The sequence below is a fragment of the Drosophila simulans genome, chromosome 3L, assembly GCF_016746395.2.
Source record: "Drosophila simulans strain w501 chromosome 3L, Prin_Dsim_3.1, whole genome shotgun sequence".
NCBI classification, from domain to species: domain Eukaryota; kingdom Metazoa; phylum Arthropoda; class Insecta; order Diptera; family Drosophilidae; genus Drosophila; species Drosophila simulans.
The window spans coordinates 18,201,676-18,227,653 of record NC_052522.2 but is presented as its reverse complement, the minus strand read 5'-3'; the positions used below and the strand labels follow the sequence as shown (position 1 = coordinate 18,227,653).

The following is a 25,978-nucleotide window of genomic DNA, read 5'->3' as shown; positions in this document are numbered from 1 at the left end:
GAAGTGTCAGACATTCGTTGCCGAATCCCAAAAGTAGGCAACACTTTTACACCCTGCTATCCCGATGATGATGATGGATGGGTCTCGCTTACGTGGATATTTCTGGTAGGGGATCTATTACGACTCAGCTAACTGTAATTCATAATGCTAACATGTGTTACCAAGACAATATTCGAAAAATGGCAAAGTGGCAAGCATTCAGCTGGAGACACAAATTACTTGACTTCAATGGGGGTCCAAAGCCATAAATTAATTATGCTAAGCTATTTTATGGCGGGGGGAACTGAAAATAATTGAGTGTCGTTAGGGCTGGCCAAGATAGATTAACATGAACTCTGGTTAAATTAAAAGCTGCCTTAATCCACATAAATGATTTTGTATATATAGTTAGGTACATATATAAGCAACTTAAATCAAAATTTAAACATTTTATCGTCGAACATTTAAAGGAATAAAATGTGGCTCAACTAGTGAAGCTAGTAATCTAGCTAAAATAAGTCGTATTTTTGTTCCCAATTAAAAGGAACAGAAAACATTTTTTAAGAAGGATTACTATCTATACTTTCATATTATATTATTATTATCTATTCTATAACATGAATCGGAAATTTTTTTTAATACGTGACATCAGACATTTCTAGGCAATTCAAATTTAATAAACGGAATGAATATGCAGACGGCCAATTGTTAAAAATTATCTGAGCTGCGGCAATAGGGTTCCTTTTGGCCAAGTGGCCAATAAATGCAATCAAATGATGCCAATCTCTCTGGTGCACTTCACTTCTCTCTCTTTCTAAGTATTTGCTACTCTGCACTTGAGGCTTATTCCCTTCCTTTTCTGTCTTTCTGCTTCCCTCTCTGTCTGGCATTTCTTTTGTTTCACCTTGCCAATATTTGCACTTAAGTGCGACCATAAAAATTCGATGCGATTCGGGGCAGCTGTGAGAAAAGAGAAAGCATCAGGAGCACGAAAGAGATAGATGGAAGGCAGTGAAATACAGATAGAGTGGGAAGGCGGATTTCACTTCTTTGGGGGGTAATTGCAATTTTGTTGTTCGCTCACGTTCGCCTTTTGCCATGGCTTTATTTACACTTGAACTTAAAATTGTGGCACGCGCACGACGTTTACACGCACACACAGACACGCAGTCACTTAGGGGCACACCAAACACGCAAGAAGGAAAAACCAGACTGACGTACAAAGGGGAGAGCGGGATGGAACAGGATTTCAGGATAAAGCGTAAGTTCAGTTCCTGATAGTGGGGTTTCATGATAATTCAATTTTTATAGTTTTCCACTCAGAACTCATGCAATTTAATTATATGTTAACATATTCACTTTGTGTTTTAATAAAAGTAAGCTTGTAGATTCTTAAATAATTTCCCGACTAAGAGCTCAACTAAAACATACTTAAATATTACCCCGCATAAACGTTCATCTTTACCATTTACCTGTGGATACGGGGTGCTATATGTGGTGGTCCTTCAGCCGATTTGTAATCATCGAAACGTTTGTTCAAGAACACAGCCACACCTTGTCATTTATTGCACTGCAATTGAAGTTTAACTAAGAAATTGTTAAAGATTGAGAGTCGCATCGATTGTAAAGGGGCGGAAACTGAAATTAAAGCCTTTTCAGACCAGTGGACCATGGGACTTTCAAGGGGAAACTACCAAGTGCGACCACCAGACTGCTCCCCTTTTTTATCTTGCCTTTTCGACGATATATGAACACCGCAACGACGATCCTTAGATTTGAGAACAGGGAGTAAATACTACACAGAAACCGATGCGGAAAGTGTTTGGGGTAACCCTTCAGCTGCGTTTACATCAATTACTTTGAGAGTTTTTTAGCCGATGGGGGCTGAAAAATGGCGAGGGTAGCGAAATGGGAATGGGAATGGGCTATTGGAGAGCAGTTGGATTGCTGTTTTGCCTTTTCAGCGGTCGTCAGCGCAACGAATTTCAATTTAACAAATACGAATTCGAGTGCCCGCCAAAAAGGAAAATAGAAAGCCCTTAAGGATCGACGATATAGTGTGATACCCTGTTGATGGAATACCCTAAAATGATTTTTTATTTTTTCAGTTATTTCTTTCTGTCACATAAGTATGACTAAAATATACAAATACGTACATAAATATAGAATTACTTAGATACATGAATCAAAAAATAAGGCAGAAGGGACCATAACAATTTTGTAGACATTCAAATCTTGAATACTTACCTCCTTATAGATATTAATAATTCTATCAAAATAAAATTCTTGAAATAGTGTAACCATAATGCTCACCAACAAGTTTGGTCTGCGAATAAGGCCGGGTAAACAAATTCCAGCCATGTGAGAGGATGATGGGGAAATGGGTGCTGGAAATTCTGCGGTTGGGTGGCTATTCTGCCCACGGAATCAGAGGGAATTCGCTGTATTTTTGCGTGTTTTTTTTTTCACGCCGCGTTGCCACGTCAAAAGGAGTTGGCCAAGCATATAAATTAAATGATGGTCGGCGTTGGGTGATTGAAATTAGGCGGTCGACAGAGCGATGGATGTAAAAGTTTCGCGAATAAAATTTAAACAAGTTTTTTTTGAGGGTGGAAACAGGTCATTGCATTCCACTCGAGAGTTATATTAGGAATTTCAGCTGGAACGAAATTCTCACCACATAAATAACGTGGCAGAAAGGCAAGTTCTATAGAACCATCTAAGATATCGCCTGGACCATTTATCATTCGGGGAAATGCAGTTGGAGCCATTAGGGGAAAGTGCAGTCGGTTCCCGAAGTTATGGCATCCATGGGCCATGTGTCAATGTTCAATGGAGTCCTGTTCATGGAAGTCGTAAGGATCGGGAAAGGGGTGACACGGAAAAGTGGAGAACATCGACGCGAATGAAATATGCCGGAAGAATGTGGTGGCAGAGAACCCACAACGATGATTATGTGGCAAAGAAACAATCCATTTAAGTAATCAAAGACTGAATAATGGATGCAACCTGTCACGTTTGGAACTTCATCGTTGTAAATGGTTATGAGTTGCATTCAGTGGAAGTATTTAAATTTTCTTGATTGATGGCAAAGCATATCTAAATATATTGGGACATTTTATAAAGAGTACGGTGAGCTTATTAAACGATTAACTATTACTTAATATTTCAAATTTAAATTCTAACATAAACAATCAAATGAAATTTTTCACTTAGCTCATTTAATCTGTGTTCCAAACGGTTAAGCAGACTGATTCATAATTACAAACTGAACAAAGCTTTTCAAGTGGAACATCTTTCTTTTCCAAAGAATCAAAGTGAAATAAAGTACCAACTGAATTAAGTTATAAAAGTTCGTAATTGTTCGTCATCAGCGAGTTGACTTCCAATGACTCGTGAATATCGTCCTCGAGACCCTTTGTGCGCCTTACTCCCATTAGGAACATTAGGAATTAATTTTCAGGAACTTTTTAATATGCCGTAATAATTCGTGATTCTATCCGGAATGGAGTGGCCTACTATATTTTCGTGACCCTTTTGGTCCAGTCGATTTTCGAGGTGCTGGGAGCCATGGACTGGTGACCTAGGCACGTGCCACTTTTCTGTGGTGAAGGGAACTTTGAAAATTGCGATACGCCACGTTGACCCCGGTAACATGCCAGGTGTTGTGTCAGTATTTGGCATTCCAGATGGCAGCCCATCAAGCCAGCAGCGGTCAACAGCAGTGTCAACAACATCTGGAGTGTGGTATTTGAAAATGGAGCTGAGGTTGCAGCCCTAGAAACATATCGGATTTTTGCAGTTATGTGATTTGAAAGGATCCGGAAATGGAAAAATTAAAGTGGAGCACACCTACGAGTTTCAAATAATTAGGTTTATTTGATGGCTTTTGTTTGCGTATAATATTAGCCATTATGAAAATCTTACAATAGGATTACAAAAGCGGAAACAAAAAATTCTGCTAAGACAATTTTTTTTTAAAGCTTTACTGCAAACTAGGACTACTTTTTCTTTATTAAGCCCTGTAAAATGGCAAAAAAAAGGACAAACAAAAACCGTGCTAACGGAAATTGCTGAACAATACGAGGAAATGTAACACGCACACACTCAATTACATGCCACACACGAGCAAGCACACCAGTCGAACGCACACCCACACACTCGCAGGCCAGACGGGCAGCAAGGCAACAGTGTTGGTGGCAGAGTCCACAATCCACATTACGTATACGCAGCAGCAATGCTCGAGTTGAGTTGAGTTGACTTGCGGCATGTTGACAACACTTCGCAATTGGGTTAATTGTACATCGACGCGCTTTTCTACGAGCTCTCCTCCAGCCAAGTGGAAAATGGCTGAGCCCACTGCCCTTTAAATATGGGTCAATGCATTGGGCCAAACTTGAATGCGGGTGGGAATTTAAATTGACTAATTTATATTTAATATGTTTATTCTGGCAAATTATCTACTTATCGTATACAACAATAATTAAAAATACATTGGAACAGAAACATATTTTCAATTCAATATATTTGACAAGTGATTTATACATTTTTTTTCGCTTGCGGTTTGTTAATAAATTAAATTTTCCTAAAGCGGACTAGCAGCATATTTTTTTGAGTGCACTTAACGTCGTTTTCTTTGAAAATCACTGGAAATCCTTTTGGGGGCATATTCTTCAAATAAAGAAACTCAACCAATCTCAGAGTTCTCGAGTTTATCCAGTCAGTAGTTTTCTTTATTCTCACCACATGTGATGGTTCTTTCGGATAGCCCAAGTGCCATAAATATGCAAATCTGTTACGTGATTTCTTTTACAGATTCTGTGATCGTAAAGCAAGCTATCAAAAAAAGAAACCTCCAACGAAATACTTTAAATGGGAACAACGTTTTTTGGGGTACAGCACTATTAAAGATGAATTTTAATTTTTAAGTTTGGTTTAATTTTATTGGATTTCAAAAATAACTAGCAATTTTAACATTGAAAAGCTAATCTGTTCCCGTAGAATTTTGATTATAAATCACTCAAGTGTTTAGCAAACATAGCTTGAAATGTTTATTGTGCAATGGATTTTTCCAATTAATTTATTCTATATGATTTTAAGCCACCTCCAGAACTCTCGATATATTAATCACTTTAAACATTTACTTAACCCATTTTATGCTGATTACGCCCCGCAATTAAATGTTAATTAACATGTTATACTTGCTGTGGCCTTTTTGTTTGCTTTGTCAGAGAAATAATAATAAATTAAAATTCATTTAATAAGGTTGCAAATTTGCATATTTAATGCATTCGTCAGTATCCCCTGGTCAAAAATCTGCGTGCCAATAATGACCCCATGCGTCTCATTTTGTCGCCAAAATATCCCCTATTAAAGCGCGGAAGTCATTTAAAACGCATTTAAACGCCCGATTTTGCAACAACTTACAATGGGTGGAAAATAAAGGGTAATTTTAAGGGAAGCGAGGCATACGCCGCCTGTAATTTGCATCCACCTCGTACATGTAATTTAAAACAAGAATGAACGCTATAGTCGGGTATCTCGACTTTAAGATACCTGTTAATCTGCTAACAATTGGATGAATTTAAAAATTTCGGAAATAACAAAATAACAAATATGCAAAGCAGGCAGATAATTCAATAAATATAATAAAAAATTGTTTCACTTAATGGTAACCTTTTAAAACAAACTAACAAATTCCATGCATCTAGAATCTGCATATGTATCTTCTAGTTCTTCTTTTTCGGCTTTTCGACTCTCTTTTCAGGTTCGGAAACGCTAACAGGTACATACTTTTCAACGAATCTAGGATACCCTGCCTTTTCGAGTAACGGGTATAATAAATTAATGAAGCGAGGGAAATTTACAAAGGAAACATACCAAAGGAATGGCCTTCAGTGAGAAAATCCAAGGTGCTAGGGGAGCGTTTACATTTGACACATAAATTACAGGAGGGAAGTTGCATTCGACGCCCTGGAAATGTCGGCAATTATTTTTATTGTGCAAGACGCTTTATTAATTATAATAAAGTTTATTGGTTTCTTAAGCCCATTTTTCAGTTTACTACATCGAATAATGCATTTATCTTACAGGCAAATAAATAAAGCACAAGTTCAAAAATTAAGACACATTCAATTTTTACGTCGCGCCTGTTGGTGAATACAGTCCTTAAATGGTCTTTTAGATACCATTAGCCAGTCCCATAATTGTTGTTCACTCCTCAGCAGCTGACCGGCATTAAAAGTTTTTACTGTCCAGCTCTAATAGCAGTAAAAAAAGATGACCGTAATGGAAAGAAACATGGGAAGAAGCAAGCCGACATTATGGCTGGATTTTCATACTCATATGAACAATCCTTGCCAGTTCTGGGTGAATTTTTTAGCCTTTCAAATTTTATGGCCTGGCATTAAATTGACGCCAAATGGCGTAGACAGCCAAGGAAGTGAGATGGAGGTATACATTTTATGCCGGGTTGGAGGAGGGCGGATCCTTCCGCCCCAGCTCCTTCTGCCACAACAATTTAATGGGCTTCAGCTAATTTGCTTTTTATTAAGAGATACCCGAGCATTCGCCACCAAACGGAGTCAGCAGCTGCAAGGAGGCGTTGGATGAGCACGTGGGCGTGGCACGTAAGTAGAAGGCGGGAGAGGGACAACAAATTGCATGTCCTGTGGAGAACCTGGCCCGCATACCGTACACAAACAGCATGCACGGCATATACAGCTATCAGCTTATTATGCTTTAAATAAGAATAATAATAGTAACAAAAAATTATAGTTTTAAATTTAATAAAAAGTAAACAAGGGTAATAACTTTCTTTCAGAATGTAAATTTGTTTTTCTTTGACAATATTTTTATACATTTCTTTTAAATTTTTTAACCCAAATATCTTTTAAAAGTTGTTAAGAAGCTTGCGAGGTATCAGTTTCTCTTGGCTTTCTTACTCCGCTTTTATAAACAAAAATGAAAAAAGTCGGCGGCAACAATTCAATCCGAGTCATTCAACAACATTCCTCGGCATCACCCCTTTTATCGCCTCTACCCTCCGTATTTTAATGCAGTTTCCGGAGCTGCAGGATTCGCCGTGCTCTGCAGTAAAAACATTTAAAACGTGTATAAATCGGGAATTTATGGTTGAAGCCAGAGCCCAAGCGGCTTTAAAAATTAACAGCTTTAATAAACTGCGTAAGAGCTCTTACAGAGAATAATAAATAAATACAAACAAAATAACCGCAGCGGTTAATTAATACATTAGCGGGATTGAAGAGTAAGCTGCTCTGTAAGGATTCACGAAAATTGATTACCCATGCAGATCGAGTGACAACAGAAGTCCAAAGTAAAGGAATATATGAATAAATGGAATATCCAACATAAATAGCCTTTTGCACAATAACGTGGCCAATAAGCTTACTTTAATTTAATGAAGTAACTTAAAGTATAGGTATTATGGTGTATTTAGATAAATCCCTCAGAATTCTTGTGCGCTTACTAAACATGTTTTAATTATATTTCATGTATCAAGGCAACCTATCCCCATCCCCACCTCTGGAAAACTGGCAAAAACAAAGACGCCGCCAAATGGATTATGGGCGATTATTTATTTGGAATACAAATGCATGAGAGAGCATTTCATAGCGTTGACGTCACAGTTTTGAAAACAGCGAAAAAGATTGCATTGACACTTTCATAAATCGACGGCTGACTTATTACCGATAATTGGCTGGAATTGTTATGGCCTGGCCAGCGTATTTATTTATTTTCGTTCTTCACTTCACCCGACGCACCAGATTTGTTTGTAAACAAATGTGCTGCCGACATTAAAGAGGCCACCATCAAATGAAAAACCAAAGAACGATGAACATTAAACGTTCCGAATTGTGGGCATTAAAAAACCATTAACATAAAAACTAATATTAAATAATATAAACACACCATGGCCAAGAAATCAGCCCGGTGGGGAGCAACATTTAGTGCCATTATGATGGGAAACGAACATATTTAAGGCACTGTTTCTTAACAGTGGCCAGCAAACAGGTAAACTGTTGGCCAAAAGACCACCCACTTGGCCATGTTAAGCGTTAGCAGTTTTCGGAATCGCTTAACATTTCGGTAGCCGAGGAAAAGGTGGATATATAGCACATATAGATACACGAACACCACTTCGGATGAACAGCTGTTCGGCTGCTGCCTTTTAGCCACTCAATGGGCCATCATCATCATCGTATTTGATGTTAGACAGTGAATTTCTTGGGCGGCTTCAGTCGTTGCCTGTCAACAAAACGATGCGAACGTGTCCAAAAGCCTTGCTCTTCAAGAAAATAAGAATTAATACTTGAATTTATTCGCGAAACGGACTGAAGAACTTTCGATTTGGGAGTCAAGTGGAAACACTGCTGGCCAAATAAGCAAATCGTTTTCTAAAAGGCGAATTATATTCAAATCCGAATCGACCAAACGTAATTTTAAACCAGAGATATAAACCCGTGAATATTTAATAAGCCAGAAATACGCACAAACTGCACATCAAAGAAACGTGTTCTCTTGCCCAGAAATAATCTTTACAAATCTAACAACAAAAAAACTGCCGAAAAACGCAATTTGGCCAAGGTAAATATTATTTCTGCCATATCGTACTATAAATCTCCCTTAAAATGAACTCCAAGGTACTGCTCTCTGTCGTTCGGTGCATAAACACAAGTTACGATTCCCCTAAGCCATAATACATGTATACAAAATACCAAAAACAAAAAAACAAACTGAATAATACAAAAAGTGTCAAATTTATGCGAAGCGGTAAAAGACGACAGCCCGAAATTTATATGGCTTATGAGTTGAGTCGAGTCGAGTTGAGCTGAGCTGAAGGATGGAAACCTTTCCATCTGGTCTGTGTGTGTGTGTGTGTGATTGTGCTTTAACCTCAAGGATTTTTATTTGCCTCCTGAAATGCTTTGAAATGCGGCAGAATTGTTGAATTGTTTTGTTTGCGTGGGTGTCAACTTGTTTGTTCTCGTAATTGTGTTGTAAACATATTTTGTATTCGCATTTGGGCCCTCTTGCTAGACTAAAATTCCAGAATTCCAGCTCTTTGATGGCCATAATAACATAGAGTAATTGTTATCAGATGGTGGATAATCATTTTCCCAATGCAAACATTTTTGGAGTGCCTTAAATTTGTACAGGCTTACAAAGTTCTAAATTGACCATGAAGAAATCTTGTTCAGACTTATAACTTGCCAGAAAGTTTCCGTAAATTTATTATTTATGAACTTTATTTAAAGCTTGCCTAACTATGCTCCTACTCATTCTTACAACCAAAATCTCACTATAAGTCCAACTTTCAAGTCTAGGAGGAAAAATCATTTCGAACAAAAGAATGCCATGGGACATGTAATATTAAAGAGGCCCCGTAGTTGAGGATAAAAAGATAAAAAGCTGAGATTTCTTGCCTTTGTTCCGCATATTTTGCCTTTTGTGACAAAAAAAAAAAAAGCGGCCAAGTCGCATATGCCATGTCAGAAAAGTGTTCGCGAACAGTAAATGGCATAAAAATTATCCGATCAAAAAGTGAATGCGAACTATTGCCAAAATTGGCAAAAAAAATGTTTGTATCTTTACTACAAATTTGTATAAAACAGTAGCCATACTCTGCTGCTTTCGAGAATTTACTGTACCCACATTCATTATGTAGGTGGTTGGTATATATTGGCGGAAAAGGGCTTTATGTGCCAGCGAAATGGTTTGCCAAATTTGTCAAGAAAGCTGCATGAAAGGGGAATCTACCACATGTGCTGCACTCATGAAAGCAGATGGAATTCGGAATCCTTAGTGCCGATAGCGTTGTAATGCAAGTGAAACTTTCACTGCAGGGACTGTCAGAGTGAAATGCAGTATACTTTTGGGGGCAGACTGCCAAATATCTCACTGAGCCATTTTCAGTAGGGAAAAGCTGCAGAAGTGGGCCATTTTACTCCCGTTTCAACAATGCAGCATCAAGACAAAAAGGCCAAATTAATAAACGACTAGAGAGGTTGCAGGAACGGAAGGGAGCCGCCTTTGGAGACCGCAAACTCAATGCAGATAATTAAATGTAATTACATAATGTGTTTGTATTTGCGACTCTTCCGAGTCCATCTACGTGTCTGTGCACTTGCCTTTGCTTGTGTGAGTAATTACGTGCTTATTGCCAGTAGCAGTATAAAAAACAACAACAAAACACCAACAATCCCGGACACACAATGTAGCAACTATCTAAGCCCATGAGTTATGATATTGCTCGATAGTCGAACGCCCTAATAATTTTTTTTGCAATGAAACCATTTTTGAACCTAATTATTCCATAGAACAAGTTTTCTGGTTTAAATTTATTCAAATTTGATTGCATATAATTTTGCGCCATTTATATGTTCAAATAAATGTGCGCATCTAAAAATGTGAAAATTGATAAAATAAAAACAGCAATCAAACAATTTACAATTTGATTTAAAAAGCGTCGTTTCTTTGTGCAATTTTACCAATAATTTTTTGAAATATCCAGGTTTTAAGTTTAAAAACTGCTTCACTTATAAACTATTTGGCAGTTTATTTACGGAATAAAATGTCCTAGTTAAACACCTTCATTTTAATTTGAGGATTTTGTAAAGGCAGCTTTATTTATTTCTGTATTGCAGGAATGGCTATGTGTAAATTTTAATTATCGTCAATGGTATTCGATAAGCACTTAATCTCAATTCATTTTTGCAAAAATTGCCTCTCATTATTTTCTTTGATGTATAAAATACATCAATTGTCTTTCATTATTTTCCTTGATAAAATATAAAATATACCAGAACCGTTTTCATTTAAAAAGCCAAACCAACAAATTGCATTGTTTTCGTTTAAATAAAAAATATAAGCCTTCCATCATGTCGCTCAACATCAGTCAGAAAACAAAAATACTTTTGAAAAAACAAATTAAGTTCATCGGAATCGCACAAACCGCTCAGAATGAAAGTGTAATTAAACTGCAAAAACAATCTGGCGAAAGTATCTGTGTATGAGTAAATATATCTTTATTACGGCATAATGTGCTTCTGTTATTTGATAAGAGCTTATGACGATGACGCGCACGTTATTCGGGGATGCACCCCGCACCTCTATCCTCGCTGCGGAGTCAATAAAATGTAATTAAATCGACATTGTTATCACCAGCAGACTAACAAACACAGACAGACCCCCGCTAACACTATCGTGGTATCTGTGCATTTGTATAAACAAAACAGATAGAAATGGCTTTCCGATATTACGACTCAAAAGATACCCGCTATTTCTGTCACTTTGTGGGCCTATTAAAACTGATTTACATTTTTAATTTGTTTCGTACCAAAGATTTGTAAATGAAGAAGGCATTCATTATTCATTCTTTTAATTTGCTTATTTGCATTTTTTATTCATATTTAAAGAGAAAACAAAATAGGATATTTGCACACCAAATTGCTGGGTAGTATTAAAGTTTCTAACTTAGTCGAATATTTCCCTGTATTGATAGCAAACTTTGGATCTGGTTTCTGTTATTGTTTTTGTGGATATAGTTGCTGTTATTGTTCGTGCAACTCAATTGAACGAAAATAACAATTAAAATTGCAATTTTCTATGTTGGCAGCCGACTTGTTTGGTCCACTTAGACAACCACAATCACCAGATAGCAAGCACTTGGTTAGAAATTCTAATTGCATTTAAATTGATTTTAATAGTTAAGCACCCAAATGGCCAAACATTAGCCTAATTTTACCTGAAAATAAAACAAAGCCCATTAACAGCCTATGTAGAACAAAAAATTAAGACGTCCGATTAAAGCATTTAACTGTAAAAAAAAACAAAATTCGCTAAGCTCTTATTGAATTAGTAGCATTGAAAAAATAACTTTTAGAAAGTTCCCAGCTTAAAAGGTTACCAGAGGCAAATAATGAGCTCAAAAATTGATCTAAATTGGAAAAGAAAAAGTTTGCCAGCCGCAAACCAAATTAATTTCTCAGTTGGTCTCCACCATTGATGGAAAAAAATTTACAAACTAATTGTGCTATGTGAAATATGTAAAAAAAAAAAAAAACTGTTACAAAATGTAAAAAGTTTTACGGGAAAGAGGCCAATTAAAGTTGGCAGTAGAATAAAATAGGGCCAAATTCTGACTTCTATTCAAATTGCATTCCTGACCCCTTAAGTTGTTTATCGCCACTTCAACTGGCCTTTCGGTATAGCTCTCATTGCCCTTCTGAAGCACTTCCACTTTGATTTATAATTTTTCGGGTTTCCTTCCGCCATTGAAATTTATCAAGTGCTATCACTTGGCCTCTTCCTGTAACGCTTTTAATTGAAATTTCAGTCAAAGGTGGTCCCGAAAGCTGTTAAAAAAGTCTAACCCAAATGGTTGGAAAACGCGAAAAAGGATCGGGGAAAGCAAAGTGGCCCCAATGAGCTGAAATTATATTAAAAGTTTTCTCGCGGATTGCCAGCCGAAATTTAATAATTTAAATGAGACCACAATTGCCTATCGCACTTGCAACAAAATAAACCAGACAAAATTGTACTCTTCCAAGGTCAAAGGATAAAATGCCAGTAAATACAGTTAATAAGTAATGTTTTTGGTTTAAATTTTGTTCTCTTTGAAAGTGAAATTGTGTTGTATTCAATACGTTTATTTGTAAAGCGTTACAGCATTTCAGTAGCAATTTGTTTACGAAGGAATTTTTCTTTTCGCTCGATCCTTACTCTACTTAACCTCTGTAATTTTGTGGCTGCCTTCAATCAGGTGAACTGATGGGAACGAACTGCAGTGGATAAGAACGTCAATTACAACTTGCAATTATCCAAACAGATGCAATAACCAGAAGCCCCTATGTGTGAGGAGCTGCATATATATATGAATCATCCTCTCAAAAAACCTCTTTTTTCCTCGCAGCAAATGAAAATATCCTCTTGACAGGACTCCCGTCTCCCATCGATCCCCTCTTCTTTTTTTGCCTGCATTTTTCGACTGTTTTTCTGGGTACACTTGCAGTAGGTTGGGCTACACTTCCTACGGCTGTCCATTGCATAATTCAGTCGAGTCCATCTTGTCCTTCTGCCTCGACTTTTTGGATGCGACGAGAGCAGCGAGTGGGCGAGTGGTCAAAATACAGATTCGGACTCATACGTCAGTTCATCAAGCCGAGTTCAGTTTGGCAGTCCATATGTGTTTCGTCCTCGAATTGCCGAATTGCCCTGCCTTGCACCCAGTGCTCTAGGTGGCCCTGCATTATTGTGGTAGTTTCATTTCCAAATTGAGTCGTAGAATTCATCCATTTCTGCTTGCCACTAGATTTCAATTCCTTGCCAATTGAGAGTAGCCTTTAAAGCCCAAAAACGTTGGCATTAGCTGAATCATTTTAATTAGAGCGGAGCTACAACATTTTGTGGGACACACCGAAGAAAACAATTTCAATCGAAATTCAATAAAAAAATCCAAGAGACAAAATCATTTATGTATATAATTTAGTTTTTATTCACATATCCTTTACATAACTTTGTACATAGTGCAGGGAACTTAAGATGACAATCATATTATTGTTTCTATGAGTTTTTAACCTTTTTTCCCAGTGCTTTTTGCGGCAACATCTGTCACGTCATCGTGTCGGGCCAGGCGGTCCTGGTTTCATGGAAATGTTGGGCAAAATTGCGGGCACACACAACAGACCAATTCGGTAGGCGGTCCTGAGTTATGCGTGGATCTGTCGGATTGGCTAAAATAGATGGGTAATGTTTGCATAATATGCACGTCATTTTGTATAGTAAATCAGTTGCGACCACTTTATGTTAATGGCTAATCATGGAACCTGTCAACGCGATATTTTGTGAATTTCGACGAAAATAAAATAGTTAAAATATAATCTGTTATGCGCGGAATTTAGTTTTGTTGACAATCGTTAATTCTAACTGATTATATCAGCGAATCAGCTTGAAAGCATTTAAACCTTTTAATAGCATATGCATTTTCATTGGCCCTGTTATTATCTAGCGGCCCATAAATTTCTAGAATTCAATGAGAAATTTGCCGAAAATAGTAATCGCTGTTTAGTGGCTAAAAAATATAAGTGATTTACTTTGACACCAGTCCTGTTCCACTTAGAAAATCTACAATACAAGCTACCCAGGGATGGAATTGTCCGTCCAGCCGATTGAAAACTTCAAAGTGCAACAAGTGTTTGGAGTCCGGGAAATTTATCGGTGGCAAAACTTGTGCTCCCAGTGAATTACGACAAGTTGGTCCCTAGGGGAAAATTCTCGTGACTCCGCTTTTCCTTAACGTTTTCTTCTTCTCCGGACGAACTCGAAGATAAATGTTTGCAAGTGGTCGGTGCTGCTCCCCTCCAATTCCATAGGTGGCCCTTCAGCAATGTCCTTTGAGAAAGCAAGATATCGGAGCCAGGACACGGGGACAATCTGTGTAGGTTGCGAGTGGCGGAAAAATTTAATTGTGCAGTCGGGTGACTAATTGAAAACTTTCAGCTTGAATGATGAAAATAGGAAAAAAACTTGCAGGGCAGAAAACATTGAGAAATTGCTGCTGAAAGTTGGATTGTCTTGTTGTCCTTGCTTTTGTTGCCTGACAACCAGGAGAGCCCTTGTTACATAAAATCGGTAAAATGCTTTGGCAAACTATCGATTGCATAAAGTGATTCAGTGGGATTAATTATACTCGAGCTTTGTTGGTGACGACATGTGATAACGATAAACAATAGAAACTTTTTAAGATACTTTCTCAGTCGTATTTTCAATAATTATTGATTTTTGTCATGGCTCTAATAAAGCATATGCATAAAGCGAACAAAACTAATATTTCCACTAGATGTTATGCCAAATGACACTATTGCGTTGCTAACTTTATTAATCCCATCAAGAGCGAAACCATTTAGCATGTTTTATAGCCTCGTTCTTGGCCAGAACAATTTATGGACTCTTTTCTGCCGGAGTTTCCTGTATTCATTTGGAATATTTAGAGGCGCAGTCATCATTTTTATGGGTTCATGTTTCACTTAGCCAACAGTCGGTCGGTTATTTTGTGGTCATAAATTTTATGTCAACTTACTTAGGCTCTGTCATGTTCGAAAAGTAATAATATTCGTGGGTCTGTTCGGTTAAACAATTTCAATGATCTGAATATAGGGTTTTAGTTTGCACCCATCCCACTTTCCTCCTCATATTTTTATACAGAATCATGTTTTGCTTCTGTGTCGCTGCTTTTTACGATGTTGACCTCCATTTCAACTTGTGTATGTAGTATGTTCTGTTCCGATACGATTTATTTGGACACTGTCCGTTTATCGCACCATCACGTCCTGTTTTCCGTTTCCTTTCAAGGAAAAGAGAAAAAGTCGACAAATTTATTGCAGACAATCCTTTGCCGTACATATTTTTATTACAAGTCAAAGGCCGATGATGAGGTTGAGATATTTGTTGGGGGAAGAAAATTCTTATAGACTGCGTGAACGACTTGCAACTTTGTCACATTCCATCGGCATTTTACAAGCATTCCCCATCCACATATTTTCCATTTTATTGTTCAGTCATCCTACACATTTGCATCTTTTTCTCAACGTTTCAGTGCCTATCTGTGTGTAATAAATGTTATTTCATCGTACTCTATCTTGAGGTGCTCTATTCACACATAAATGTTAAATGTTAAATCTTTTTTATTGTGAAAATATACATTAACATACAATTTAGAGTATTTTATTGTATTTTTTTTCCAAATATTTTTTGAATTTTATTTTAAGAAGAGCATCACTTGCTTTAAGCACAACTTATATCTTTCTCCATTTAAACGCTTACTGTAAAATGGTATATTCGTGTGGCACTTTAAGTAGCAATTGCTATGGAAATTTCCTATCTTAGAATCTTAAAATATAAAATGGCGAGAAAGACCCTTAAAATGGGAATAGCTTGTTATTATTTATTATTGTTTAATTTCCCAAACCTGCACTTAATTTCGTTTATATTTTCGCTAGTTTTGCCTTCATAAATTCTAAATCACTTATCTTGCTGCTGCTTTTCTTGCTTATTTCGTGACACAATTCTGCTCACGCACGAGCTGTAAGCCATTACCAGGATGAATATGAAAATCAAAAACGGAAAAATCCACAAGCAAATAAGCCACTGCACTGGATATGGGAACCCACTAAGTTATCTTTAAATTCAGCACGCGCTTTTCAGGGGTTTTCCCAGCTCCCTGAATTTCCCACACCCGCTGTCGCAGTCTTAGTTCGTTTTCATTTCCATTTCCCCTCTGCGACCATAGTTTTCAACCTCGTCTAGACACTGATTTGAGTTGATTTCGCTGTTGCTGGATTCAGCTCTCCTCGCGTTCCCCTGGCCATAAATTAATTTATTGTCTAAATGGTGGGGGGAATCTCATAGTGGATATACCGAAATGGGGCGCTTTGGGCGTGACACATCGTTGACGCTGACATTAAATGTTGCTGAAAGAGCGCGTGGCTCATTTTATTTTATTTTTATATTCTGCGTGAAAATTCATCGCCAAAAGGACGGCTATGCCACCTTTCTAAATCGATTTTGGTATTTTTTTTTCGGGCGGCAGACCGACCGAAAATCGAGTTATTGAGACAACAAAAGTTGAAAAAAATAAACAATATTAGTAAGAGAGAAAATAACACGAAGTGGTCTTTTAAATTTTACTATTTTTGCTCTATAAGTGCAATAGTTGCAGGTCATATTCATGAACGACCAAATTTAAGGATTAAATTAAATTTTTATATGAACAAATAATTATGCTTAGAAATAAGTAAAAGACTCCTTAAACATGCAAATAATAAAAATATTACTTTACTTTATTTCACTTACTTTATTACTTACTTTACATATTTATTGTTCTTAGAATAACTTTTTATTATAGATTTATTACTTTTAATAGTACCCAGATAATTGTGAATAATGACATTCCTGTTCAAAACCTAGCCTATTTCTTCATTTTTGATTTCGTTTTAAAGACGCTTTATATAAATATTAAATGTACAGCATTTTTGTAATTTCTTTATCTATTTTTTTGGTGGAATCCAACCTCAGACGATGTCATACACACACAGACACACACCCTGGGTAGCTGTAAAAGTTGCGTGTCCATGGGGCGTGGCCCGCCCCTTACAAAGTTAACAAAGTGCCTTTCATGTAGGCGTTTTAGTTTACCTTAGCATTTTCCTTTGTTTTCGTGCACTTTATTTAGGTTTCTGTGAAAAATTCATGAAAATGGTAAATACTTGCTCATGTCTTTGATTGCTATTGTTTACATATTGTTAATAAATGATATTTTTAGTATCCCACTCTGGGACGGCTTGCAACTTTTTATATTTTTCATTTAACTCACTTAAAGCGGAGAAATGAAATTTTCGGTAAAATTGTGTTTTTCCCTCAAGGGATGTGTACAAAATTGTTTTCAAGGGTAATCCAGATTCCTGGAAAATTGAACGGACTTTCAAGGCCTCTCCAATAATGGAAAATAATCCTTAAGCTAAATTTGAGTTTTCAAGTCATACAAACATAAATAAGTTGGCTTCTTCAAAGTTAGCTACTCTTCTTTTGGGCTAAGATGGTTGCAGTAATGTGAATAAATAAGTTAAATCATTTTGTTGCATCACCTTTTTAATATATTTTATTAAATTATCTACTAAAAATTTGTATTTACTTCACAATTTTAATGCTCGTTTTAATTTGTTGTCTCCCTGCTAAGTACGAGATTTATATAAATCCTGATTTTGATGTCCCTGCTATTAGCATAAGAAAGCTCCGCGGGAAATGGTCCAGTATCATCCCGCCGAGGGTTCCGGATCTCTATGCCCTCCGCTTTTGGTCTATCCACTGCGGCTTATTTATGCGCGCATGTCGGCGTTAAATTGGATAATGGAAATTGGATTCGAGCCGAGGTTTTCTGGCCTAAACGAAAACGCCCGGCCCGAAGGCCGTGTTTATAACTGAAACTTTCTGTGGCCAAGTCGATGGCACTTCACTTGATTACGGGCCCACAAGGGCAAGGCCGTCAGGCGATGGCGACACGTGTGTCTCGACACCTGTTGAGGTGGGATAAATCAGGGGGAAATATTAGGAAAATGCGGGGAAAGAGGGGGGCAGGAGGTCCGGGCCATCTGCCCTACGCCAACATCGCCTTATTAATATTAATGAGCATATGGTGGGGGCCAAATGACAACAACCAAAGCAAAACTTTTCGTGGCCAACATCCTAGCCGCCCCATCTTTATCGATGGATGCCAACGTCATTTACGATGTGCGAAAATAAATATTTAATTATTTATAAATCATGACCTGGCCAAACGACAATGACGTAGCACCCGGAATCCAGAATCCGGAATCCAGGTGAGAACGTGATCGCTCCGCCGCCGCACGAATGAGCAGATACGGACGCTTTAGCCGGATTCAAGTCAAGACCTCGAACATGGTGGTAAATACATAAATTATGGCAACATATTTTGTGTGGCGTCTACTAATTCGGGTATATGTGGGAGGTAAACGTGTGGAAACTGACATCGTAATTCATTCTATGAGAACCTAAAAAATGATATAAGCTTAAAGAAGTGCCTCGAGTTTAATTTATATAATTTTCTGTACACAACACATGGTTATAATCAGCTTTCCGGTTAAACAAACTTCAACTTAAGCCACCGAAGAAAGCCATTTCAATAAGTCATTAAACTTATGAAAGCATCTTAGGTTTTATTCCCTAATCACGATGCAATCAGGGCTCAGTTGGCTGTTAGGGAATTACACTCCTTAATTACTTTGATTTTAGTTTAGCTTCTCGATTGGATGCAGCTAATCACATTCATTCGTGAAATCGCATCATGATAGAGCTCAACAAACATTAGTTGGCCAATCGGCCTAATTCACCCATGTGCAAATGGATATATAATTCCCTGCCAATTCCCTCGCATTGATGGATGGTTAGAGGTGAGCTATTTTTGTGCATTTACCAATTAACTTAGTTGACATAAGCCGATTTGGCGTTTATTTGCGGTTCGGGGATTGCCTAACAGATCGAACGAAATTTTTAATTAAGCAAATGGCTTCCTCACTCGGAAATCAAAGGAGCATACATATGTCGGTTTTTATGCTTGGAAAAACAAATCAACAGAGCGTTCAAAAGTTGAAAAGCCGAAGAACAGAGAGCTCCTAAGTGGAACTTAACCGTGCACCTCACGATGGAAGTGAAAATTTATGCCACAGACGACCAGAACAAAGCCGAGCAGGAAGATGCGGAGAGAGCAAAAGTGTAGAACCGGGGAAAATGGGAAACTCTATGCATGACAATGACTTTGGCCAATGAGTGAGAAAGATAACAGCTAAAAGTTTGCCCACCGTGCTCAGGTGGAACAAAGGCGCTAAAAACAAAAAGGTATTTTTCACACGAAGAAAGAAAATACATTAAATTGTGTCGGGTTCTTCACTTCAGTTTTTCTTAAATTTAACAAAGTTTTGCTAAGCAGCATCAAATTTAAATAAAAATGTAAATTGACTGAGTCCGGTCCTGGGATTAATCTTCATTCATCTTAAAGGTTAAAGATGAAGGCTTTGAAAATCTCAAAAAAGCAATAAAATTACAAAAGCCCAACAGCAATAATCATGTATCCTTCTCATTGCCTTGTTCGCCCACTATACAATCTTACCTGCATCCACGGACATAATGCATGCTCACTGCACCTAATATAGCAAGGGTTGGCCATGTCATATTGGCTCATTAGGAACGAACGATGGCCCTGCTGCTGCCAATTATGGTTTCATCAGTCACTTGGTCATAACGCAACCATCCGAACCCCTCCTTTTTGGGGTGTCCAAACGCAATGCACATGGAGGGAATAGCCCAAATCACATATCTTGTGCTCCACTGGTTGGATCAATCGGTAGTCAAGCGTTTTATGTCCTTTGTGAGCGGGTGTGGAAAACGGGGTCGGACTTTTGTTAGGCTTGGTGCCATCATCGTCAATGGCAACATGTTTAGCAATTGATTGCTAACCTTGTTTGTCCCGGCCAGAAGCTGGCTGGCCAGTGAACGAGACCAGACAACAGGACACGCTCACTGTCAGGACATTTCAGAGTGGCCACTCCACTCCTTTTGACCATGCCATAATTATCGGCACATATGTCCGTCTAATCAAGGTGCGGAGAAACAGTTCACGAAATTAGTCTTCGGTCCTGCCTTGGAATATTAAAAAAGTGTTCATTTGGAGCTAAAGCATGATAGTTGAAGTAATGATATTCAAAACTATTCAATTATTATTGTTTTTTAGCATGAATACAATCCTATTAATAATCCTACCCAGTAAGAAAACATACACAACAGTTTAATATTTTTATATTATTTAAAACCTAATCTTGGCCAAACTAATATTTATATAATACTATATATAAGAAGAACTCATAGATCAAAGGTGGAAATTTCTGTCTCGCTTTTTCGCTCAGTGTACCAATTATTATGTGGCTGGCATCAAAGCATCTGCATTCTAGGCAATTAAGGAGCTTAATCCAGGGGGGTTGAACTTTAACCCGATCGGGTGGCTAGGTCGTTAGGCACAGCTGGTGTTGACCCACTTAATTCGGACTGAGAAGCGATCATAAATTCCGTGGCGATTCGCGCAGTTTATCTAACTAGGATTACGCCAATTAATTAATCAACGGAAATGCTATCTGCCTTGACTTTCCTTTGAATGGTGGGGGGAGTTTCCGCCCTCGCGGCTATTTCCCTTCACTTGGCCTTGGCTTGTTGTAATGCTGGCTTTTTGGCCAACGAAAAACTTGAGTTCACTTCTTATTGGCGTGTTTTTGGCCAATGTCTGCTAAAGTTTTGGCTTGGCTACTGACCGAGAAGTTTGCGACCTTCGTGGAGCTGTGTGGTATATATGTTCTGTGGTTTCTTCTGCCGCAAAGTTTCCATGTTTCACGCCATATGGACGACGTTTTACTACAACGCTTGTGTTTATTCATTTTTGACGTAGCCCGGGGTTCTTTGGAAACCTCAAAACAAATTGCTTATTAATTGAGGGCCAAAGTTTTGCGAAGAGCATTTAAAAATAAATCATTTCATTTGGTAAAGCCCAATTAGAGAAGTTACTACATCATTTTCAAACGACCAAGTGACAGCCATTGTTCATATTGCATAATAATGAATAATTTGAGTGATAGTTGTTTGAACTTTCAGGACGCTTCTTAGTATTGCGAACTCATCCCATCAAACTGTTGACTCATTTCAAATTCTATTTAATTATATTTCTGGTCCTGGCACGAACAATAAATTGAGTTTATATGAATTACGCCTCTTCTTGTGGTCTCACTTTATGAAAAAGTTAATTGCGTGTAGTTGTTGGCGTTGTTAGATGGATTTTTGTTGTGCCGCTTTACTCTGCACTTTTTTTCTTCATTTTCCACTCGCCTTTCATTTTTCACCCGCCGGAAAGCGAATCATTTTTTCGCACGCTGAGCAGTGCGAAGAAGGCAAACACAAGCAAACGAGCAGAATTTCATATAGTTGATTGCATTGTCTGCAGGAAGATGTTCGCACGATGATGCAGGACATGCAGGACTAAGGACTCCGAAGCGGATGGTGTGGACCGGGGCAGGGATAGTCTCATGAAATGCTGATAGCATGCGCTCAATATTGTCAGTAAATAATACGCGCTTGTTAGAGCCAACTGCATACCAACTAAACTGAACACAGTGAGAATAAACATAACAGAAAGTAGAATCTGCTTAATATCTACTTTCATAAATTTCTATTAAAAACTTAATACTTTATAAGGACTTATAATTATGATTAAAATCATACATATTTGAAAACTTCTTTGTCTAATATTTCTGTTTTTTAAATTATATATATATTTTTGTATGTATGTTTCATTTGGATGCTGAAAACCTGCGTTCATAACTAATCAATCTTTGTGGGCTATCCACATCTCTTCATTGCAGAAACCGCAGCGTGCAACATGTGACGTCACAGGCATAAAGTATGGAGAGCATATTAAAATATTTTCCATTTAGCTGGATTAGTATGCATTGTCGCATTGACTGCCACATAACAAGTGGAAATTAGCAGGCAGCTACTGTAGCTGAATCAAAATGGAAGGTGGATGGTGGCGAGGAGGAGGAGGAGGATGTTTGGGCGGGAAAGCCATCATGGAAGGACACTCGACACCAAATGGGGCAGCTGCAAGCCGCAGAAACAGCAGCACAAGGACCAACATCGCGACCAACGGCTGTGCCCATTCGGGCATCCTGTTATTTGTGCTGACAGCGATGACACTAACGAGCTTAATAACGCCCACAGAGCAGCTGGCAGTGGCGCCAAATGGAACCACTCTGCAGCAACTGGAGTCCGTGGAGTCCGAGTCGTATCCATCCATAAATGGCACTCTGAATGAAACAATGGTGACCAGTGTGCGACCCCACCTGGACCACAGGAATCGACCGACGCAGCAGAATGGCAGTCACTATTTGGAGTACGACGATGATGGCCCGGACTGTTCGTACAGCTACAACTTCATCCTGAAGCTCATCACGATGATCCTGTACGCACTGGTCTGCATCATTGGGCTGTTTGGCAACACCCTGGTGATCTATGTGGTGATGAGGTTCTCCAAGATGCAGACCGTAACCAACATATACATCCTGAATCTGGCCATCGCGGACGAGTGCTTCCTGATCGGCATTCCCTTCCTGCTCTACACAATGCAGGTGGGCAACTGGCCCTTCGGCAACTACATGTGCAAGGCCTACATGGTGAGCACCTCGATCACCTCCTTCACCTCCTCGATCTTCCTGCTGATCATGTCAGCGGATCGCTACATAGCCGTGTGCCATCCCATATCCTCGCCTCGCTACCGAACGCCCTTCGTATCAAAGTTGGTTTCGGCCTTCGCCTGGATGACATCCGTACTGCTGATGCTGCCGGTTATCCTTTTTGCCAGCACCGTGCAGTCGAGCAACGGCAATGTGTCCTGCAACATCGAGTGGCCAGACACCCAGAACTCGCACACCGATTCCACCTTCATTTTGTACTCCCTGGTCTTGGGATTCGCCACTCCACTGACCTTCATCCTGGTGTTCTACTGCCTGGTGATCAGGAAGCTTCACACCGTGGGACCCAAGCACAAGTCTAAGGAAAAGAAGCGCTCTCACAGGAAGGTCACCAAGCTGGTGCTCACGGTAATAATATATGAGATTTTCATAAGCTTAGCTTAAATGTTTTAAATTTATATAAGGAAAGAATTTTATAATATTTATTCAATAACATTTTTTTTGCTTATTTTTCCACAGGTCATAAGTGCGTACATATTTTGTTGGCTTCCGCACTGGATTTCACAGGTAACTAATTGTATAAATTACATTCTGAAAAATGATTATGTTTGTGTACTTCAAAAGGTTTTTAAACCTTTTGCCTATCATTTTATCCTTTTAGATTGATTTTTAAATTATTTTATAATTTCGTTAGTTGTACGTTTTTATATAGCTAAAGCAAATTAAGAGATTTCTGGGGTTTGACATGAACTGGACTTATTTGCAAGAGCATTTGTAGATTCGTTTTTTATTGAATATTTTCCAGGTCGCTTTGATCAGCTCGGCTCCACAACGATGCGCATCCCGTCTGGAGCTGGCCGTCTTCCTGGCCTGCGGATGCCTCAGCTACTCCAACTCGGCCATGAACCCAATACTCTACGCCTTTCTGAGCGACAACTTCAAGAAGAGCTTCATGAAGGCCTGCACATGTGCTGCCCGCAAGGATGTGAATGCCCAGTTGCAGCTGGAGAACAGTTTCTTCCCCAAGTTCGGCAAGGGCAGGCAATCGGAGCGTCTTCTCGGTGGCAATGGAAAAGGTGGCGCACAGCGTGGGGCATTAACCAAGAAGAAGTGCTTGGCGGCGAGAAACAACAATGCTCCGATGGCCACTACAACGACGACGACAACCACCACGACGGGCACGGATGCGGTGACCTGTCTCCAGCCGCCAGTACAACAGGTGCCAGCCGAGATCCAGGTGGGAAATCCGGCCACCGTGCTGGTGGTCAATGCTGAGACCAACAACTGTAAACCGCCCGTGCTCCACACGGACTTATAAGACCGGGCTCCCTCGATGCCCCTGGAAACGGTGGTCTTTATCGCGCGCAGGTGAGACCATCAGGTTGAGCTGGACCTCGATACGGCCATCGATCGCCAGCTAGCGAGGCAGTCGGAATGCTTGCTATAGGTCGCCTAAAATGATATTAACATTTTATACCATTACGGCAGAGCTTTGCAAAAACGGGTAAATTCAATCCCATTTTTATATGATCGAATCTCAGCAAGAAAGAATTTTTAAAAACCCGAATAAATAATCCTTTGTTTATTATAAATTATATATACGTAGATGTATAAGCTGTTTGTATATTTATCCCTACTAACAGGCCGAAGTAGTTTTTGGAAACTTTCTCAACTTTTTACATTTTTTCATAACGAAAGTATTTAAATGCTGGTTTAAAAAGTATAGGTATTAATAAATAAACGTAGCTATTTAATAAATAAACAAAGTTCTGATATAATAATAAATAGTTTGTTAAGTCACTTTAAGTTGTTCTAGTTCTTATGACAGAAACAGAAGCCACGAGGCAAGGAAAGCAGTTAACTGTAGCTAATATCATATGTTTGCCGTTTTCGCATTTGCGAGCTTATCAGATAAGGGTTTGTATAAGTTTATCATACAGAGTTAAAAAGTGTGCATTCTTTAACTGTCGTTTTCAGATTTACATACTCCTGTAGGATAAGATTAAAAACCTTTTAGTGTTGGTATGCTAGAATAAGTTTGTGTAGCTGGTTGTGGAGCAGTTTGAAAATTGGAAAAGTAACGAATGTTAGCCAAAGGTTTAATCTTAATGTTCAAGAAAAGACTTTGGAGAGCCATTAAAATTTGTATTTAATGTCGACTATTTGCAAGGATTCACTAAAGTAAAAATCTAAATACAAATATTCCATAAATGCAAATAATTCCATTGGAAATAAAACTTACAATGTACTCAATATAAGCTCTACAAATCGAATTAAACTGCAATGTGATTGTTTAAAAACCATGAACGGAAAAAAGGACAATTTGCATAACGATTCATAACAATAATCTTATACGAAGATTAATTAGCTGTGTATATTTTATTTTACATTAAGCTAATCGTTTTTTTGAACACATGCGTGCATTAAATCAATTGTGCATTCAATGATGATAATTTAATTCAGCGAATACTAATGAAGTAATACCAACACATTTGTGGCCATAAATATTAAATAGTGTAAAAAGATAGCAAACAAATACAGTTACAATAGAACTCTTCTTCATTGTTTGTATAACACAAAATAGTTGTACAATAAAACTGTTCAAACAAACTCACAGTAAACTTTGACTTTAACTTAATTATCGTAAACAAAAGCCCGAATTATCGTTGGGAATGTGGGAAATCACTTTTCTCCTAAAATGTATTTGTACTTTTGGAAGTAACATAGGCTAATGTGTACGTTTAATAAATAAAACCAAATAATATGTACTATTAATTGTCCAAAAAATACAGGAAAACGAAGAAAACCAAAGAGATAAATGTAACATTTTTCAATTTTAAGTGTAACTTAATTGAAGCTATTCGTAAGTGCTTAAAAATCTAAATAAAAATAAACAGTATTTTAAAAGAATCCACAAGCTTCCACAGAATGGTTTTCTTTCCTCACAACAGGTATCAAAAATAATTTTATTTGTTTACTCTCGCATGGAATGGTTTTGTTTCTTGATTTTATATTTCTGGCACGGCTCGGTCGTGCGTGAAACATAAGTATGAAATTATATAGAGTAATGGTATATCGTTTCCTTTTAAAATGGAGACAAGCTACGAAAGAATTGTCAACATAAAAACAAAAACTATTTTCATGCTTCGTCTAATGTGCAACTTCTTTTGACCATT

At 38.1% G+C, this 25,978-nt stretch overlaps 1 protein-coding gene across 1 annotated transcript; it reads left to right on the top strand.

Moving 5' to 3' along the window:
• Window positions 1-8,210: 8,210 nt before the first annotated feature.
• LOC6738565 (somatostatin receptor type 2) lies at window positions 8,211-25,712 on the top strand. The gene is made up of 4 exons (XM_016169290.2): window positions 8,211-8,586; window positions 21,975-23,210; window positions 23,322-23,369; window positions 23,608-25,712. Exons 2-4 carry the CDS (start codon window positions 22,125-22,127, stop codon window positions 24,118-24,120), a joined length of 1,647 nt encoding a protein of 548 aa, XP_016032423.1. The 5' UTR covers window positions 8,211-8,586; window positions 21,975-22,124; the 3' UTR covers window positions 24,121-25,712.
• The last annotated feature ends 266 nt before the right edge of the window (window positions 25,713-25,978 follow it).

What these genes read in the sequence shown, in the direction of transcription:
- LOC6738565 (XM_016169290.2), top strand. Translation starts at nt 22,125, where the DNA reads ATGGAAGGTGGATGGTGGCGAGGAGGAGGAGGAGGATGTTTGGGCGGG. An exon ending in TCACCAAGCTGGTGCTCACG is followed by an intron (nt 23,211 to 23,321) that starts GTAATAATATAT and finishes ATTTTTCCACAG; the next exon opens with GTCATAAGTGCGTACATATT. An exon ending in TTCCGCACTGGATTTCACAG is followed by an intron (nt 23,370 to 23,607) that starts GTAACTAATTGT and finishes AATATTTTCCAG; the next exon opens with GTCGCTTTGATCAGCTCGGC.